Below are 21938 nucleotides of genomic sequence, written 5' to 3'. Positions count from 1 at the left end.
ACACGCTCATGTTATATTTAAATAATAAAAAATTTTTTTTTTTATATTTTGTTTAAATTTTGTATATATTATTTTTTATATTTTTTTATATCGAATTTTGTATACATTTTTTGTATTTTTTTTAGATTACATAATAAAATTACATAATAAAAAAAATAGAACAAGATGAGATATTGTGGTGTAACTATTCTATTATATTAAAAGCTTCAAAAAAAATGGATTTGTCTAAAAAACAACTCTTGGAAGATTATAAAAAACAAAAGAAATTTTTAACCGAATGTCAATGTGATGAATACGAACCATCATTTCTTTGTATGTGTTGTAGTTCTTGTGTGGATACAGCTTCAAAAAAAATGGATTTAACTAAAGAACAACTCTTGGAAATTTATAGAAATCAAAAGAAAAAGATTAAATTTTTGGCTGAATGTCAATGTCAGGAATACGACGAATATCATTTTCTTTGTTTGTGTTGTAGTTATTGTGTGGATGCAGTAAAAGAATTTTACATTTCAATAATAAAAGCTTCTAACAAACTTGGTTTATCGACGGTTTTATTAAACAAAACTTTTCATATTCATAAATATGTAATACGTGATTTAGCAAAATGTAATTGTGATTTTGAACAAATGTGTGATGATTGTAAATTTAAAAAATATTTGTTTTATCAATGGGAGGATTAAATAAACTAATTTATATTATTTTTACTTTTTTTAGATTACATAATAAAAAATGCAACTAACAGAAAATGATTTGGATTTTTTGATGGAAAAAATATACCAATTCAATCAAGCTCACCCAGCTACTTTGGAAGAAATTCGAATGCATGCGATTAGTTCAAGAAAAATTTTATGTCGTCGTTGTAAATGGCATGGTTTCGAATACAAGTGGGATGAATTTTTCAATCAAGAAATGAAACGAGTACCTCATTTATTGATTTTGATGGTTTTTCAATATATTAAAATACATTATCATGTTTTTTTGAATTTAAATTTTGAATCTTTTTATGATTTTTTTAAATTAAAATGTAAAGAAGATGTTTTAAATCATGTAAAAGATTAATGTGAAGAGATTGAAAATTGTAAACATTATTTAAACGAATGTGAAGAGTGTGATGAGTATAGAGTAACTGATGGAGAGAGTTGTTCATTTATATATTGTGAAAAATGTTTTAATTCTCAATATTAATTTTTTTTAGATGAATATAATAAGAGAAAACCATAATAAAAAAATGTTCAAGATGATGATCAAACAAAACCAATTGCCTGAAAACGAAATGATGGTTGCAAAGTTTTTGGTTAATGAACCAGATGATTTATATTGTAAAGTGGAGCAAGTTGTCGATCAGAACATTATATATATGATGTTTTTTATAAAATATGCTGTAATATATTTATATTCAAAATAAAAAAAAATTTTTTTTTTAGATGAATAATATAAATGAAAATAAAAAAATGTTGGAGAAGATTATAAATATGAATTCTTTGTTGAAAGAAAATCGCAAAACTTTAACTGTCGAGGAGAAAGAAAATTGCAAAACTTTAACTGACGAGGAAATGGCATCTTTGAAGTTTTTGTTAGATGAAAACGATAGTGACTTTTTATTTAAAATACGAACGAATTTAAATGTTAAAGTGATTTTGTTATTCTTTTTTATCAAATACACTTATATGTATTTTTTCAGTAAATGAAAAAAATATTTTTTTTTCAGCAAATAATAAAAAAAATGTTATCTTTGCAACAACAAAAAGCACTTCAATGGCTTGATGAAGAAAAGAATTTTTTTATTACTGGTGGTGCTGGATGTGGTAAAAGTTATATTGTCAACCAAATTGCTCAAAGTGAACAAATTTATAAAACAATACATATTACTGCGAGTACAGGAAAAGCATCTTATTTAATCAATGGTGTCACCATACATGCTTTTGCTGGTATAGAAACTGGTGTTAAAAGTGTTGATTATTATAAACGTCATATGCATCCAGACATTAAAAAAACGTGGTTGGAAACTGATGTTTTAATTATTGATGAAATTTCAATGATTAACGCTTCAACATTTGATTTATTACATTCAATAGCTTGTGAAATTAGACAATACTACGATGAATTATTTGGTGGTGTACAAGTGATTGCTTGTGGTGATTTTTTTCAGTTGCCACCTGTTTCAGGTCAATTTGTTTTTAAATCACAAATATGGCAACACTACATGACAGAAGTGTTTGTTTTAACTCAATGCTTTCGACAAAAAGACGACGAACAATTTTTTGGAGCTTTAAATGAACTACGTGTTGGTCAAGTTTCAGACAAAACTATTGATTATTTTATGACGCGTTGTTTTGAAAAAGATGAAAATTTAAACTCTAAATATACAAGATTGTTTTTTAGAAACATCGAAGTGGATGTTTATAACAATCAAAAAATGGAAACTATCAAACAGAAGGGTATTGGTTTTATGCTAAAGATGTTATTAAAAATCGAAATATTCCATGCTCGTTTCAAATTCCGGCAGCTGTTTATCTTAAAATAGGTGCTATTGTGATGCTTGTAAGAAATATTAATGTGGAAGAAGGTTTGTGCAATGGTACTATTGGTACCATTATTTTAATAGAAAGTAATGCAGTTTGGGTGATGATGAATAAAAAAGAAGTCAAAATTGAATGTGTCAAAGAAAAAATTTTAGATTGTTCTCATGCTGTCGTAGGCTCAAGATTTGGTTTGCCTTTAAAATTAGCATTTTCTTTTACGGTTCATAAAGCACAAGGAAGTACCATGAATAAAGCCGTTGTTCAATTTAATTCAAAAGCTTTTATCAATAGTCTTTATTATGTTTCTTTATCACGAGTTTGTAATATTAACGATATATTTATAATTATTAATAATAAATTTGATTTACGAACACTATTTAAAAGTATTACTGTTGATTCTGATGTTTTGGAATTTTATAAAAAATACATGTAAATTTTTTTTTTAGATTAAAAAAAAATGAAATTTGAATATCAAACTGAGGACTCTCGTTTTAGTAATAACAGTATATACACGGAATATTATTTTTACATTAAAGATCGTTATAAAGATGAAGATATTGGAGAAGAATCACAACTTTATTCTGAAACTCAAAGTCCTGATGAAATTGTTAATCATGTTGAACAAAAAACAATGAAAGGATTTGAAACACAAATGAAAAACAGTATTCTTTTTGGTGACTTGTTTCAAAATTTCTTATTGGGTTGTAGTATTGTTACTTTGTGTTGCAAGTCTAATGAAAATGGTTATTGTAATATAATGAAACGTTGTTACAATTCGCCTGTTTATTTTATAAAACCTTATAAACACTCATCTGGTTTACCCCAGAAGAACGACATTTTTCTTATTATCTTTTTGATAATTTTACATTGGATAAAACAAACAAATTTGTCCACGAAAATCAATCACAACTTACTTTGAAAGATTTATGTTAAAGAAGATTGGCACAAGAACGAATTCAATTTGAATTTGATCAATTGCGAGAAAAAAATGTTTGTTTATTCGATAAAACCAAACTACCACTCACCAAATGAAAATATGGAGATAATATTCGATTATTGTTTTACACCTATTATCAATTACGTTTTATAAGTAAACGTTTATCCTTTTTTTATTTTTAAAGACGATATCTTTATACTTTATTTCATTTACTTTTCACAGAAATATCCTGTTTTGCTGATCCACGTAAACAGCTGGAAATACATCTAATGCGAAAATTATATCGTTTAATTATGGAATATATAAATTGGTCCAAAGAACAATATTTTTATACTACTGAATCTTGTTTTATTCATTTTAATATTAATAATCAATTTTTTTAATTTTTTTTTTTTGAATAACTAATAAAAAAAATGCAAAGAAGCAAACGCTTTTATAAATACGACATTATCCACATTGTTAGTTGGTTTACATCCGAAACAAAAAATAACATAGATCGAGACTTGAAAACGTTAAAAGAATTATGTAAAAGAAAATTGGCTGTTAGAAGAATTAAAATCGAATTTGAATTATTAAAAGATCAGCTTGGAGATTTATATTTTCGTTATGATGAAAACAGTTCTAATGTTGACTTTTTTTATACTTGTGAATTTAGTTCTTTAATCGATCATAATTTATTTTATTGGTTACAAAGGAAAAATTATATATTCTTTATTCGAAATATTTAGATCGCACTATAATAATCATTATATTAAAAGTGTAGAACTTGATTTTTTTTATAATTGTATTAGAAAATACATTCAATAGGCATAAGATCAATAGTATTATATTCACGAAAATAATTTTGTACATTATAAAAATAACACTTTATATTTATAGACAAACTAATAAAATGACCAACAAACAGCATTATGGCAACAACACCAACAATTTGTCAATACATAGAATTGTGTCATCACAAAGAATGTCAAAAGACTAAACTTGTTTATGCGATGAATGTCGAAAAAAAATTTTACATCAATAATATCATTTTTAGATAATTTTTATTGTAATTTTTTTATAATTTTTATTGTAATTTTTTTATAATTTTTATTGTAATTTTTTTATAATTTTTATTGTATTTTTTTTTAGATTACATAATAAAAAATGGAAAATGAAACAGATACAAAAGAAGAACTTTTTGAAGAAGAATTTTCAGAAGAACTTTTTAGTTAAGAAAAATTACAAGAATTTTCAGAAGAACTTTTTAGTTAAGAAAAATTACAAAGAAGTTTCAGCTGTTGATTATTTAGAACTTTGTGAATGTGAAAAAAACTCATGTTTAGAATGTAAAAAGCCTTTTAAAGATATAACGGAAGTGTTATCAGAACTTAAAACATTAATGAATAATTTTTTTATTGTATTTTATTATATTTTTTTATTGTATTTTTTTTAGATTACATAATAAAAAATGTCAAACTTTAAATTACATGTTGAACATCACATCACTCAACTTTTATTATTAACAGCTGTTATTCACGATCAAACTCAAACGATTGGGAGGTTATTGGATCAAACAGAATCTTGTTCAAAAGAAAGTTGTACTGGCTTGAGTCCTTGTGATTCTTGCAAAACAATATATGATTTTGTGAAACATTATATTCGTGAAGAAAATATTAAAAAAACTGTGCTTGAAATGTTTGAAAATTATACTTATATTATAAAACTTTTGTAATTATTTTTTAATAATTTTTTTGTAATTTTTAGGTTACATAATAAAAAAATGGTTATGGTTTATGTATTTGAAAACAACGCTAAAGATTTTTTTAAGAATAAAAGTGGTTGTTTGGAAGATTGTTTGGAAGATTATCATCTTAAAGAATTGTTTCAAGAAGAAATGACTCAAGATGAATTTGATGAATTTGTAAAACAAGTGAACAAATTAAACCTAAAAAACTACGAGTTGATAAATATTCAGAAGAAAAAACTTTTAAAAGAGAAAAAGAAATTTTTGAAGCATTTTGATTTTTAGATTGGCGTATGAGTGAACAAGCTTCTGAAATGTGTGAAAAAGTAGCTAAAAAAATAGGAGTTAACAAAACAATACTCTTATTTGTTTGTAAAAAACCTGATTTTGTTTACGAAGTTTTATGTAAAATAGCTCAATGTGAATGTATATCGAATTGTGTATTTTGTATTTTAAATGCTTGTTACATTTATGCTGAAATAGGAAGAATTTTTTAAATTTTTTAAAAAAATGTATTTTTTTTTAGATTACATAATAAAAAATGGAAAAAAATATAATATTAGCTTGCAAAAAGTTGGGATTGTCTGAAGTGTTGATAAAAAAGACTTTTCGTTATCATAAAGATGGTATTAATAGTTTAGCTTCGTGTGCTTGTGAATCGGATGATATGTGTCAAAAATGTAAAAAGATTGTGTTGGAAATAATATTTTCAGAAAATAAAGATTATGTGTTAAAATATAAACAACCTTTCCTGTATCTGGATAATATTGAATAATAATATTGAATTTTTGTATATATATTTTTTTGTATTTTTTATATTGAATTTTGTTTAAACTTTGTATATATTTTTTGTATTTTTTAGATTTCATAATAAAAATGGAAACTACTACAATGTTGGAATTAACAGAAAAAACAAAGAAAAGACTGAATTATTTAGCTTTTTGCACTTGCAATATGATCAATATGTGTAAAGATTGTAAAAAAATTGCTTTGGAATTGAGTACAGAAAAAATAGACTTTAAAACAATATATAAACATTTTTTAGATACGATTATTTAAACACGCTCATGTTATATTTAAATAATAAAAAATTTTTTTTTTTATATTTTGTTTAAATTTTGTATATATTATTTTTTATATTTTTTTATATCGAATTTTGTATACATTTTTTGTATTTTTTTTAGATTACATAATAAAATTACATAATAAAAAAAATAGAACAAGATGAGATATTGTGGTGTAACTATTCTATTATATTAAAAGCTTCAAAAAAAATGGATTTGTCTAAAAAACAACTCTTGGAAGATTATAAAAAACAAAAGAAATTTTTAACCGAATGTCAATGTGATGAATACGAACCATCATTTCTTTGTATGTGTTGTAGTTCTTGTGTGGATACAGCTTCAAAAAAAATGGATTTAACTAAAGAACAACTCTTGGAAATTTATAGAAATCAAAAGAAAAAGATTAAATTTTTGGCTGAATGTCAATGTCAGGAATACGACGAATATCATTTTCTTTGTTTGTGTTGTAGTTATTGTGTGGATGCAGTAAAAGAATTTTACATTTCAATAATAAAAGCTTCTAACAAACTTGGTTTATCGACGGTTTTATTAAACAAAACTTTTCATATTCATAAATATGTAATACGTGATTTAGCAAAATGTAATTGTGATTTTGAACAAATGTGTGATGATTGTAAATTTAAAAAATATTTGTTTTATCAATGGGAGGATTAAATAAACTAATTTATATTATTTTTACTTTTTTTAGATTACATAATAAAAAATGCAACTAACAGAAAATGATTTGGATTTTTTGATGGAAAAAATATACCAATTCAATCAAGCTCACCCAGCTACTTTGGAAGAAATTCGAATGCATGCGATTAGTTCAAGAAAAATTTTATGTCGTCGTTGTAAATGGCATGGTTTCGAATACAAGTGGGATGAATTTTTCGATCAAATGAAACGAGTACCTCATTTATTGATTTTGATGGTTTTTCAATATATTAAAATACATTATCATGTTTTTTTGAATTTAAATTTTGAATCTTTTTATGATTTTTTTAAATTAAAATGTAAAGAAGATGTTTTAAATCATGTAAAAGATTAATGTGAAGAGATTGAAAATTGTAAACATTATTTAAACGAATGTGAAGAGTGTGATGAGTATAGAGTAACTGATGGAGAGAGTTGTTCATTTATATATTGTGAAAAATGTTTTAATTCTCAATATTAATTTTTTTTAGATGAATATAATAAGAGAAAACCATATTAAAAAAATGTTCAAGATGATGATCAAACAAAACCAATTGCCTGAAAACGAAATGATGGTTGCAAAGTTTTTGGTTAATGAACCAGATGATTTATATTGTAAAGTGGAGCAAGTTGTCGATCAGAACATTATATATATGATGTTTTTTATAAAATATGCTGTAATATATTTATATTCAAAATAAAAAAAAATTTTTTTTTTAGATGAATAATATAAATGAAAATAAAAAAATGTTGGAGAAGATTATAAATATGAATTCTTTGTTGAAAGAAAATCGCAAAACTTTAACTGTCGAGGAGAAAGAAAATTGCAAAACATTAACTGACGAGGAAATGGCATCTTTGAAATTTTTGTTAGATGAAAACGATAGTGACTTTTTATTTAAAATACGAACGAATTTAAATGTTAAAGTGATTTTGTTATTCTTTTTTATCAAATACACTTATATGTATTTTTTCAGTAAATGAAAAAAATATTTTTGAGTCAGCAAATAATAAAAAAAATGTTATCTTTGCAACAACAAAAAGCACTTCAATGGCTTGATGAAGAAAAGAATTTTTTTATTACTGGTGGTGCTGGATGTGGTAAAAGTTATATTGTCAACCAAATTGCTCAAAGTGAACAAATTTATAAAACAATACATATTACTGCGAGTACAGGAAAAGCATCTTATTTAATCAATGGTGTCACCATACATGCTTTTGCTGGTATAAGAAACTGGTGTTAAAAGTGTTGATTATTATAAACGTCATATGCATCCAGACATTAAAAAAACGTGGTTGGAAACTGATGTTTTAATTATTGATGAAATTTCAATGATTAACGCTTCAACATTTGATTTATTACATTCAATAGCTTGTGAAATTAGACAATACTACGATGAATTATTTGGTGGTGTACAAGTGATTGCTTGTGGTGATTTTTTTCAGTTGCCACCTGTTTCAGGTCAATTTGTTTTTAAATCACAAATATGGCAACACTACATGACAGAAGTGTTTGTTTTAACTCAATGCTTTCGACAAAAAGACGACGAACAATTTTTTGGAGCTTTAAATGAACTACGTGTTGGTCAAGTTTCAGACAAAACTATTGATTATTTTATGACGCGTTGTTTTGAAAAAGATGAAAATTTAAACTCTAAATATACAAGATTGTTTTTTAGAAACATCGAAGTGGATGTTTATAACAATCAAAAAATGGAAACTATCAAACAGAAGGGTATTGGTTTTATGCTAAAGATGTTATTAAAAATCGAAATATTCCATGCTCGTTTCAAATTCCGGCAGCTGTTTATCTTAAAATAGGTGCTACTGTGATGCTTGTAAGAAATATTAATGTGGAAGAAGGTTTGTGCAATGGTACTATTGGTACCATTATTTTAATAGAAAGTAATGCAGTTTGGGTGATGATGAATAAAAAAGAAGTCAAAATTGAATGTGTCAAAGAAAAAATTTTAGATTGTTCTCATGCTGTCGTAGGCTCAAGATTTGGTTTGCCTTTAAAATTAGCATTTTCTTTTACGGTTCATAAAGCACAAGGAAGTACCATGAAAAAAGCCGTTGTTCAATTTAATTCAAAAGCTTTTATCAATAGTCTTTATTATGTTTCTTTATCACGAGTTTGTAATATTAACGATATATTTATAATTATTAATAATAAATTTGATTTACGAACACTATTTAAAAGTATTACTGTTGATTCTGATGTTTTGGAATTTTATAAAAAATACATGTAAATTTTTTTTTTTAGATTAAAAAAAAATGAAATTTGAATATCAAACTGAGGACTCTCGTTTTAGTAATTACAGTATATACACGGAATATTATTTTTACATTAAAGATCGTTATAAAGATGAAGATATTGGAGAAGAATCACAACTTTATTCTGAAACTCAAAGTCCTGATGAAATTGTTAATCATGTTGAACAAAAAACAATGAAAGGATTTGAAACACAAATGAAAAACAGTATTCTTTTTGGTGACTTGTTTCAAAATTTCTTATTGGGTTGTAGTATTGTTACTTTGTGTTGCAAGTCTATTGAAAATGGTTATTGTAATATAATGAAACGTTGTTACAATTCGCCTGTTTATTTTATAAAACCTTATAAACACTCATCTGGTTTACCCCAGAAGAACGACATTTTTCTTATTATCTTTTTGATAATTTTACATTGGATAAAACAAACAAATTTGTCCACGAAAATCAATCACAACTTACTTTGAAAGATTTATGTTAAAGAAGATTGGCACAAGAACGAATTCAATTTGAATTTGATCAATTGCGAGAAAAAAATGTTTGTTTATTCGATAAAACCAAACTACCACTCACCAAATGAAAATATGGAGATAATATTCGATTATTGTTTTACACCTATTATCAATTACGTTTTATAAGTAAACGTTTATCCTTTTTTTATTTTTAAAGACGATATCTTTATACTTTATTTCATTTACTTTTCACAGAAATATCCTGTTTTGCTGATCCACGTAAACAGCTGGAAATACATCTAATGCGAAAATTATATCGTTTAATTATGGAATATATAAATTGGTCCAAAGAACAATATTTTTATACTACTGAATCTTGTTTTATTCATTTTAATATTAATAATCAATTTTTTTAATTTTTTTTTTGAATAACTAATAAAAAAAATGCAAAGAAGCAAACGCTTTTATAAATACGACATTATCCACATTGTTAGTTGGTTTACATCCGAAACAAAAAATAACATAGATCGAGACTTGAAAACGTTAAAAGAATTATGTAAAAGAAAATTGGCTGTTAGAAGAATTAAAATCGAATTTGAATTATTAAAAGATCAGCTTGGAGATTTATATTTTCGTTATGATGAAAACAGTTCTAATGTTGACTTTTTTTATACTTGTGAATTTAGTTCTTTAATCGATCATAATTTATTTTATTGGTTACAAAGGAAAAATTATATATTCTTTATTCGAAATATTTAGATCGCACTATAATAATCATTATATTAAAAGTGTAGAACTTGATTTTTTTTATAATTGTATTAGAAAATACATTCAATAGGCATAAGATCAATAGTATTATATTCACGAAAATAATTTTGTACATTATAAAAATAACACTTTATATTTATAGACAAACTAATAAAATGACCAACAAACAGCATTATGGCAACAACACCAACAATTTGTCAATACATAGAATTGTGTCATCACAAAGAATGTCAAAAGACTAAACTTGTTTATGCGATGAATGTCGAAAAAAAATTTTACATCAATAATATCATTTTTAGATAATTTTTATTGTAATTTTTTTATAATTTTTATTGTAATTTTTTTATAATTTTTATTGTAATTTTTTTATAATTTTTATTGTATTTTTTTTAGATTACATAATAAAAAATGGAAAATGAAACAGATACAAAAGAAGAACTTTTTGAAGAAGAATTTTCAGAAGAACTTTTTAGTTAAGAAAAATTACAAGAATTTTCAGAAGAACTTTTTAGTTAAGAAAAATTACAAAGAAGTTTCAGCTGTTGATTATTTAGAACTTTGTGAATGTGAAAAAAACTCTGTTTAGAATGTAAAAAGCGTTTTAAAGATATAACGGAAGTGTTATCAGAACTTAAAACATTAATGAATAATTTTTTTATTGTATTTTATTATATTTTTTTATTGTATTTTTTTTAGATTACATAATAAAAAATGTCAAACTTTAAATTACATGTTGAACATCACATCACTCAACTTTTATTATTAACAGCTGTTATTCACGATCAAACTCGAACAATTGGGAGGTTATTGGATCAAACAGAATCTTGTTCAAAAGAAAGTTGTACTGGCTTGAGTCCTTGTGATTCTTGCAAAACAATATATGATTTTGTGAAACATTATATTCGTGAAGAAAATATTAAAAAAACTGTGCTTGAAATGTTTGAAAATTATACTTATATTATAAAACTTTTGTAATTATTTTTTAATAATTTTTTTGTAATTTTTAGGTTACATAATAAAAAAATGGTTATGGTTTATGTATTTGAAAACAACGCTAAAGATTTTTTTAAGAATAAAAGTGGTTGTTTGGAAGATTGTTTGGAAGATTATCATCTTAAAGAATTGTTTCAAGAAGAAATGACTCAAGATGAATTTGATGAATTTGTAAAACAAGTGCAACAAATTAAACCTAAAAAACTACGAGTTGATAAATATTCAGAAGAAAAAACTTTTAAAAGAGAAAAAGAAATTTTTGAAGCATTTTGATTTTTAGATTGGCGTATGAGTGAACAAGCTTCTGAAATGTGTGAAAAAGTAGCTAAAAAAATAGGAGTTAACAAAACAATACTCTTATTTGTTTGTAAAAAACCTGATTTTGTTTACGAAGTTTTATGTAAAATAGCTCAATGTGAATGTATATCGAATTGTGTATTTTGTATTTTAAATGCTTGTTACATTTATGCTGAAATAGGAAGAATTTTTTAAATTTTTTAAAAAAATGTATTTTTTTTTAGATTACATAATAAAAAATGGAAAAAAATATAATATTAGCTTGCAAAAAGTTGGGATTGTCTGAAGTGTTGATAAAAAAGACTTTTCGTTATCATAAAGATGGTATTAATAGTTTAGCTTCGTGTGCTTGTGAATCGGATGATATGTGTCAAAAATGTAAAAAGATTGTGTTGGAAATAATATTTTCAGAAAATAAAGATTATGTGTTAAAATATAAACAACCTTTATATATGGATAATATTGAATAATAATATTGAATTTTTGTATATATATTTTTTTGTATTTTTTATATTGAATTTTGTTTAAACTTTGTATATATTTTTTGTATTTTTTAGATTTCATAATAAAAATGGAAACTACTACAATGTTGGAATTAACAGAAAAAACAAAGAAAAGACTGAATTATTTAGCTTTTTGCACTTGCAATATGATCAATATGTGTAAAGATTGTAAAAAAATTGCTTTGGAATTGAGTACAGAAAAAATAGACTTTAAAACAATATATAAACATTTTTTAGATACGATTATTTAAACACGCTCATGTTATATTTAAATAATAAAAAATTTTTTTTTTGTATTTTGTTTAAATTTTGTATATATTATTTTTTATATTTTTTTATATCGAATTTTGTATACATTTTTTGTATTTTTTTTAGATTACATAATAAAATTACATAATAAAAAAAATAGAACAAGATGAGATATTGTGGTGTAACTATTCTATTATATTAAAAGCTTCAAAAAAAATGGATTTGTCTAAAAAACAACTCTTGGAAGATTATAAAAAACAAAAGAAATTTTTAACCGAATGTCAATGTGATGAATCTCAACCATCATTTCTTTGTATGTGTTGTAGTTCTTGTGTGGATACAGCTTCAAAAAAAATGGATTTAACTAAAGAACAACTCTTGGAAATTTATAGAAATCAAAAGAAAAAGATTAAATTTTTGGCTGAATGTCAATGTCAGGAATACGACGAATATCATTTTCTTTGTTTGTGTTGTAGTTATTGTGTGGATGCAGTAAAAGAATTTTACATTTCAATAATAAAAGCTTCTAACAAACTTGGTTTATCGACGGTTTTATTAAACAAAACTTTTCATATTCATAAATATGTAATACGTGATTTAGCAAAATGTAATTGTGATTTTGAACAAATGTGTGATGATTGTAAATTTAAAAAATATTTGTTTTATCAATGGGAGGATTAAATAAACTAATTTATATTATTTTTACTTTTTTTAGATTACATAATAAAAAATGCAACTAACAGAAAATGATTTGGATTTTTTGATGGAAAAAATATACCAATTCAATCAAGCTCACCCAGCTACTTTGGAAGAAATTCGAATGCATGCGATTAGTTCAAGAAAAATTTTATGTCGTCGTTGTAAATGGCATGGTTTCGAATACAAGTGGGATGAATTTTTCAATCAAGAAATGAAACGAGTACCTCATTTATTGATTTTGATGGTTTTTCAATATATTAAAATACATTATCATGTTTTTTTGAATTTAAATTTTGAATCTTTTTATGATTTTTTTAAATTAAAATGTAAAGAAGACGTTTTAAATCATGTAAAAGATTAATGTGAAGAGATTGAAAATTGTAAACATTATTTAAACGAATGTGAAGAGTGTGTAATGATAGAGTAACTGATGAGAGGTTGCTTTTTGATTCTATATTCTAAAAATCTTTTAATTCTCAATATTAATTTTTTTTAGATGAATATAATAAGAGAAAACCATAATAAAAAAATGTTCAAGATGATGATCAAACAAAACCAATTGCCTGAAAACGAAATGATGGTTGCAAAGTTTTTGGTTAATGAACCAGATGATTTATATTGTAAAGTGAGAGCGAGTTGTTCGATCAGAACATTATATATATGATGTTTTTTTATAAAATATGCTGTAATATATTTATATTCAAAATAAAAAAAAATTTTTTTTTAGATGAATAATATAAATGAAAATAAAAAAATGTTGGAGAAGATTATAAATATGAATTCTTTGTTGAAAGAAAATCGCAAAACTTTAACTGTCGAGAAGAAGAAAATTGCAAAACTTTAACTGACGAGGAAATGGCATCTTTGAAGTTTTTGTTAGATGAAAACGATAGTGACTTTTTATTTAAAATACGAACGAATTTAAATGTTAAAGTGATTTTGTTATTCTTTTTTATCAAATACACTTATATGTATTTTTTCAGTAAATGAAAAAAAAATTTTTTTTCAGCAAATAATAAAAAAAATGTTATCTTTGCAACAACAAAAAGCACTTCAATGGCTTGATGAAGAAAAGAATTTTTTTATTACTGGTGGTGCTGGATGTGGTAAAAGTTATATTGTCAACCAAATTGCTCAAAGTGAACAAATTTATAAAACAATACATATTACTGCGAGTACAGGAAAAGCATCTTATTTAATCAATGGTGTCACCATACATGCTTTTGCTGGTATAGAAACTGGTGTTAAAAGTGTTGATTATTATAAACGTCATATGCATCCAGACATTAAAAAAACGTGGTTGGAAACTGATGTTTTAATTATTGATGAAATTTCAATGATTAACGCTTCAACATTTGATTTATTACATTCAATAGCTTGTGAAATTAGACAATACTACGATGAATTATTTGGTGGTGTACAAGTGATTGCTTGTGGTGATTTTTTTTCAGTTGCCACCTGTTTCAGGTCAATTTGTTTTTAAATCACAAATATGGCAACACTACATGACAGAAGTGTTTGTTTTAACTCAATGCTTTCGACAAAAAGACGACGAACAATTTTTTGGAGCTTTAAATGAACTACGTGTTGGTCAAGTTTCAGACAAAACTATTGATTATTTTATGACGCGTTGTTTTGAAAAAGATGAAAATTTAAACTCTAAATATACAGTTGTTTTTAGAAACATCGAAGTGGATGTTTATAACAATCAAAAAATGGAAACTATCAAACAGAAGGGTATTGGTTTTATGCTAAAGATGTTATTAAAAATCGAAATATTCCATGCTCGTTTCAAATTCCGGCAGCTGTTTATCTTAAAATAGGTGCTACTGTGATGCTTGTAAGAAATATTAATGTGGAAGAAGGTTTGTGCAATGGTACTATTGGTACCATTATTTTAATAGAAAGTAATGCAGTTTGGGTGATGATGAATAAAAAAGAAGTCAAAATTGAATGTGTCAAAGAAAAAATTTTAGATTGTTCTCATGCTGTCGTAGGCTCAAGATTTGGTTTGCCTTTAAAATTAGCATTTTCTTTACGGTTCATAAAGCACAAGGAAGTACCATGAATAAAGCCGTTGTTCAATTTAATTCAAAAGCTTTTATCAATAGTCTTTATTATGTTTCTTTATCACGAGTTTGTAATATTAACGATATATTTATAATTATTAATAATAAATTTGATTTACGAACACTATTTAAAAGTATTACTGTTGATTCTGATGTTTTGGAATTTTATAAAAAATACATGTAAATTTTTTTTTTAGATTAAAAAAAAATGAAATTTGAATATCAAACTGAGGACTCTCGTTTTAGTAATAACAGTATATACACGGAATATTATTTTTACATTAAAGATCGTTATAAAGATGAAGATATTGGAGAAGAATCACAACTTTATTCTGAAACTCAAAGTCCTGATGAAATTGTTAATCATGTTGAACAAAAAACAATGAAAGGATTTGAAACACAAATGAAAAACAGTATTCTTTTTTGGTGACTTGTTTCAAAATTTCTTATTGGGTTGTAGTATTGTTACTTTGTGTTGCAAGTCTAATGAAAATGGTTATTGTAATATAATGAAACGTTGTTACAATTCGCCTGTTTATTTTATAAAACCTTATAAACACTCATCTGGTTTACCCCAGAAGAACGACATTTTTCTTATTATCTTTTTGATAATTTTACATTGGATAAAACAAACAAATTTGTCCACGAAAATCAATCACAACTTACTTTGAAAGATTTATGTTAAAGAAGATTGGCACAAGAACGAATTCAATTTGAATTTGATCAATTGCGAGAAAAAAATGTTTGTTTTCTCGATAAAACCAAACTACCACTCACCAAATGAAAATATGGAGATAATATTCAATTATACACCTCTCTTATCAATTACGTTTTATAAGTAAACGTTTATCCTTTTTTTATTTTTAAAGACGATATCTTTATACTTTATTTCATTTACTTTTCACAGAAATATCCTGTTTTGCTGATCCACGTAAACAGCTGGAAATACATCTAATGCGAAAATTATATCGTTTAATTATGGAATATATAAATTGGTCCAAAGAACAATATTTTTATACTACTGAATCTTGTTTTATTCATTTTAATATTAATAATCAATTTTTTTAATTTTTTTTTTTTTGAATAACTAATAAAAAAAATGCAAAGAAGCAAACGCTTTTATAAATACGACATTATCCACATTGTTAGTTGGTTTACATCCGAAACAAAAAATAACATAGATCGAGACTTGAAAACGTTAAAAGAATTATGTAAAAGAAAATTGGCTGTTAGAAGAATTAAAATCGAATTTGAATTATTAAAAGATCAGCTTGGAGATTTATATTTTCGTTATGATGAAAACAGTTCTAATGTTGACTTTTTTTATACTTGTGAATTTAGTTCTTTAATCGATCATAATTTATTTTATTGGTTACAAAGGAAAAATTATATATTCTTTATTCGAAATATTTAGATCGCACTATAATAATCATTATATTAAAAGTGTAGAACTTGATTTTTTTTATAATTGTATTAGAAAATACATTCAATAGGCATAAGATCAATAGTATTATATTCACGAAAATAATTTTGTACATTATAAAAATAACACTTTATATTTATAGACAAACTAATAAAATGACCAACAAACAGCATTATGGCAACAACACCAACAATTTGTCAATACATAGAATTGTGTCATCACAAAGAATGTCAAAAGACTAAACTTGTTTATGCGATGAATGTCGAAAAAAAATTTTACATCAATAATATCATTTTTAGATAATTTTTATTGTAATTTTTTTATAATTTTTATTGTAATTTTTTTATAATTTTTATTGTAATTTTTTTATAATTTTTATTGTATTTTTTTTAGATTACATAATAAAAAATGGAAAATGAAACAGATACAAAAGAAGAACTTTTTGAAGAAGAATTTTCAGAAGAACTTTTTAGTTAAGAAAAATTACAAGAATTTTCAGAAGAACTTTTTAGTTAAGAAAAATTACAAAGAAGTTTCAGCTGTTGATTATTTAGAACTTTGTGAATGTGAAAAAAACTCATGTTTAGAATGTAAAAAGCGTTTTAAAGATATAACGGAAGTGTTATCAGAACTTAAAACATTAATGAATAATTTTTTTATTGTATTTTATTATATTTTTTTATTGTATTTTTTTTAGATTACATAATAAAAAATGTCAAACTTTAAATTACATGTTGAACATCACATCACTCAACTGTTATTATTAACAGCTGTTATTCACGATCAAACTCGAACGATTGGGAGGTTATTGGATCAAACAGAATCTTGTTCAAAAGAAAGTTGTACTGGCTTGAGTCCTTGTGATTCTTGCAAAACAATATATGATTTTGTGAAACATTATATTCGTGAAGAAAATATTAAAAAAACTGTGCTTAATCGAAATGTTTGAAAATTATACTTATATTATAAAACTTTTGTAATTATTTTTTAATAATTTTTTTGTAATTTTTAGGTTACATAATAAAAAAATGGTTATGGTTTATGTATTTGAAAACAACGCTAAAGATTTTTTTAAGAATAAAAGTGGTTGTTTGGAAGATTGTTTGGAAGATTATCATCTTAAAGAATTGTTTCAAGAAGAAATGACTCAAGATGAATTTGATGAATTTGTAAAACAAGTGCAACAAATTAAACCTAAAAAACTACGAGTTGATAAATATTCAGAAGAAAAAACTTTTAAAAGAGAAAAAGAAAATTTTGAAGCATTTTGATTTTTAGATTGGCGTATGAGTGAACAAGCTTCTGAAATGTGTGAAAAAGTAGCTAAAAAAATAGGAGTTAACAAAACAATACTCTTATTTGTTTGTAAAAAACCTGATTTTGTTTACGAAGTTTTATGTAAAATAGCTCAATGTGAATGTATATCGAATTGTGTATTTTGTATTTTAAATGCTTGTTACATTTATGCTGAAATAGGAAGAATTTTTTAAATTTTTTAAAAAAATGTATTTTTTTTTAGATTACATAATAAAAAATGGAAAAAAATATAATATTAGCTTGCAAAAAGTTGGGATTGTCTGAAGTGTTGATAAAAAAGACTTTTCGTTATCATAAAGATGGTATTAATAGTTTAGCTTCGTGTTGAAACTTCCATGTAATGATAAGTGATGTATTGTTCGTCATTCGACAAAGAGTTGTTTCGTTCTCACGAATACCTCTTTCTCCTGATTTATTGCATTCAGTTATGATTTAAGACTTGCTATTTTTTTCTATCCATACTTAAATACAACATAACAAAATTAGAAAAAAGTCGTAATGTAAAGTATCTTTAGTAGATGTTCCTCCAAATCGTGGAAGAAGTTGAAACTACAAATAATTTAATAAAAAATGCACTTTTTAATATCTATGGAATTTCAGTTTATAATCAAAATATAAATTCTGCTCGTTTAGTAAAAGCAAAACCTATTTAAATATAAACAGTCTTGAATAAAATTTTTTAAATCATAGTCAAATTTTAAATGACAGAATATTGGACTTGAAATAGAAAATATGAGCTTTTTACAAAAGTTGTTTTATTTGCAAGTATCCCACACTGCTCCTCTAAATTTCTATACCCATTCAAGGTTTGATTAGGTCCAGCAATAACTTCTAGATGAACTTCACCACTTTCTATGTGCTCTGAACTTGGAATACCCATTATTTCAACTGATATTCTCAACTCTTTAATTTTATTTGCCAAATTTGCTAGCTGATAAAGACTTTTTCTTCGGAACTCTGTTAAATACATTACATTATTCAGATAAGAAACATATTTTAAAAAAACTATTAAAATTTTGGTGCACTAACTTAATTTTTTTTTAAATCTATTTTAAAATGTATGTTGTCAAATGTATGCTTAAAAAATTTTATGCAATATTTAATCAAAGTCCATATTTCATAGTTATAAGATCCAAAGATGAAAGAAAGATTATAGCTTAAGCAACTGCATTGGCTACATCAAGCATAAGACAATAAAATTGAAAAACTTTACAAGTTTGATAACTTTCTCGCTTGATAAATTTCATTGACTTGGGGTGCAGTTGCCATACAACTGCTGTTTGTTTGAAAGTTTCTGTTTAATTTTAGGGGTGGTTGTGGAAATACAGATGGTTTGACTACAATATATGAGATATAGTATGTTGGAAAAGTGTGTAAAGACACTAAGACGCCTTTTATTGACACGTCAAGTGAGTTGAGAGAGGGCCCGTCAAATGACGGACGCCAAGTGACGGTAAAATAGTGGGGAGGGGAAAAAAATGTTAGGAATTTTAATTTGTTTAATGAAGCGTGATGCGCGTGCGCAGATATAATAGAGGTTCAGGTGTAAAAAAATTTATTCATATAAAAAACCTATTACAATCAAAAAATGTTACAATAAAAAAATGGTTACAATATTGATTTTTTTTCTTCTCTGAAAATAGGGTATTTTTCTTTCACATCATTTTCAAAGGTCATGTTTGGGTAAAATTGTTTTCCAATCGTAATGTAGAGATTATAAATATTGAGTTCTTCAACAAATGGTTTGTTAAATTTTGTAGACATTTCCAAAACGAATAGTGCTTCTTCAACTGACAAAACAATCTTTTTTTTCACCAGACAATTAGAATTTCCACACATTGTATTAGTTAGCTAAAAAATAAAAAAAATAAATTTATTCATATAAATATTTACAATTGAGTTTAAACGGTGGGGCATCACATATCCACACTTCTTTAAGCTCAAAGGGTGGGGCGTCACATATCCACTCTTCTGTTTCTTCGACTTCTTTTTCTTCTTTTTTTTCTGTTTTTAAGTTCTTTACTTCAAGTTTTGCGCATTTTTCAAAATTAAGACCTCGGAGAGGTCTTTTTAATTTCGTGTTGTTAATTTTAATTTCAAAACTTTCACCATCGAGTTCAAAATCCCAAGCATCAATTTTAGTTGTATTATTCATTTTTTTATCTGAAAAAAAATAAAATGTTAGTATAAAGTTGTATAAAATAGGAATAAATAAGCAATAAAAAAAAATAAGGAAAAAAAAAGACAAAAATGTAATAAAAAATATATATTCTGAATAAAAAGTTATTATTTTTGGATAGGCAACTTTGGCAAACGCCACATTTTTTTGAACAAAAATATCTCTTGTTGATCGATTGCGAATGCTGCAAAGCTTCTTTGTTCATGATAAAAAAATAAGGGTACATTGCTGAAAAAAAAGAAAAAAATTGGTTGAACTCAAAAATTTTTTAATTTTTTACTTTTTTAGTTGATTTTTTCTTAGCATAACCACTTGTTTTATATATTTTGTTTATTTTTTTTTAGCTATTAATATAAAATAACATCTTTCAGATGTACAAAATTATGAGATGAAATAAAATGATACGCTCTGTAGCCCAATTTACATAATCTTTTAATAAAATATAAAATTGATCATATTGAGCATTATTTAAATAAGAATGAAAATAATGAGATAAAAATATTTCACTGCTTATATATAAAAATAGGCTTGTTCGTAAAAAAATTCTAAATGTTCTCTATATAAAAAACGAGGTCCACAATGAGTTGATATGTAAAAGGATTGATCCCAAATAATATATTTAATATCGTAGTATTGAAATGGTATCAGTTTAGGTAGTTTTTTTAAAAATGCTTTAATTTCGACTAGTATTCTAGCATAACCCATTTTCTTTTACAAAGTTGTTTTAACGTAGGCACTTTTTCATGTTTGTAGTTTAGTCTTGTTTGTCCACAAAACCATACCCATTTTTCATAATGCATATCGTATTCTTTGAAAGTTTTTCTTTGTACTTGTATTTTTTTATAAGTTATCTAAAAAAACTAAAAAAATTGATTTACAATATTAACATAAATAAAAAAAGGTTCTGTAATATTAAAATAATGTTGATTTGCCCAGTATATATAAGACATTATTAAACGATATAGTGTTTTTATTAAATCTGTTTCTAGTTGTTCATGAGGGTTAGCTAAATACGATATTTCTGTAAAAAGCAAATGAAATAGTCGGTGTAAATAACGTCTTTGAAGATGAAAAAATAATAAATGTTTCTTTTTTTTAACATTCCATTCGTAAAAGATGTGTTATTGATAACCATCGAATAATTTTCTAATTTCATCTTTATTTTTCCATTTTGAGGGTAGTTTAGTTTTATCAAATAAAGAAGTGATTTTTTTTGTAATTGTTCTAATTCGATAATGATTCGTTGATGTGCCAAGGTTCTTTTACATAAATCTTTCAAGGTTAATTGAGATTGATTTTCGTTGGTAAATTTGTTCGAGTTATCCAATGTACTATCATCGTAATCAAAAAGATAATAAGAAAATTGTCGTTCACAAGGTTCAAACCAATTTATTGTTTCGTGTTCAAAATTTTCAATGCGTGAATGAATGTTATTTAAATAACTCCAACTATCTTTAGTTTTTTTGTCCAATTTTTTGACTTTTTTTTCTCGTTCCATTTGTTTTCTATGTTTATGCAGTAAGTAGTGTAATGAAGTAAATTCTTTTTCAAGTATGTAACCAATTTTGCCCCAGTTGCTGCCCATTTTTCTAATTAGTTATCTAAAAAAATTATAAATATATAAAAAATACAATAAAAAAAATTATGTTTGGGAAAGAAGTCATAGTTTTACTATACAAGTAAAAAACTATGAATTCTTTCCCAAAAAAAAAGTTTTTAGAAGAAATCAGGTTCTTGGGCACATTCAGGTGCTTCAGGTGGTTCAGCGTTAA

The 21938-nt window shown here is 24.8% G+C and overlaps 2 protein-coding genes across 2 annotated transcripts; both read left to right on the top strand.

Moving 5' to 3' along the window:
* The first annotated feature begins 729 nt into the window (after positions 1-729).
* On the top strand, positions 730-2955 carry LOC136085226 (ATP-dependent DNA helicase PIF1-like). The gene is made up of 5 exons (XM_065806514.1): positions 730-942; positions 1196-1333; positions 1425-1631; positions 1709-2438; positions 2525-2955. Exons 1-5 carry the CDS (start codon positions 730-732, stop codon positions 2953-2955), a joined length of 1719 nt encoding a protein of 572 aa, XP_065662586.1.
* A 5259-nt stretch (positions 2956-8214) lies between these two features.
* On the top strand, positions 8215-11142 carry LOC136085225 (ATP-dependent DNA helicase PIF1-like). Its single transcript, XM_065806513.1, has 4 exons — positions 8215-8680; positions 8767-9084; positions 9302-9546; positions 11134-11142. The coding sequence occupies exons 1-4, from the start codon at positions 8215-8217 to the stop codon at positions 11140-11142; spliced, it is 1038 nt and encodes a 345-aa protein (XP_065662585.1).
* Positions 11143-21938: the final 10796 nt, after the last annotated feature.

This window comes from Hydra vulgaris, chromosome 09 (genome assembly GCF_038396675.1).
Source record: "Hydra vulgaris chromosome 09, alternate assembly HydraT2T_AEP".
NCBI lineage: Eukaryota > Metazoa > Cnidaria > Hydrozoa > Anthoathecata > Hydridae > Hydra > Hydra vulgaris.
The sequence above is the reverse complement of the archived record's forward strand: the minus strand, read 5'-3'. Positions and strand labels throughout refer to the sequence as shown.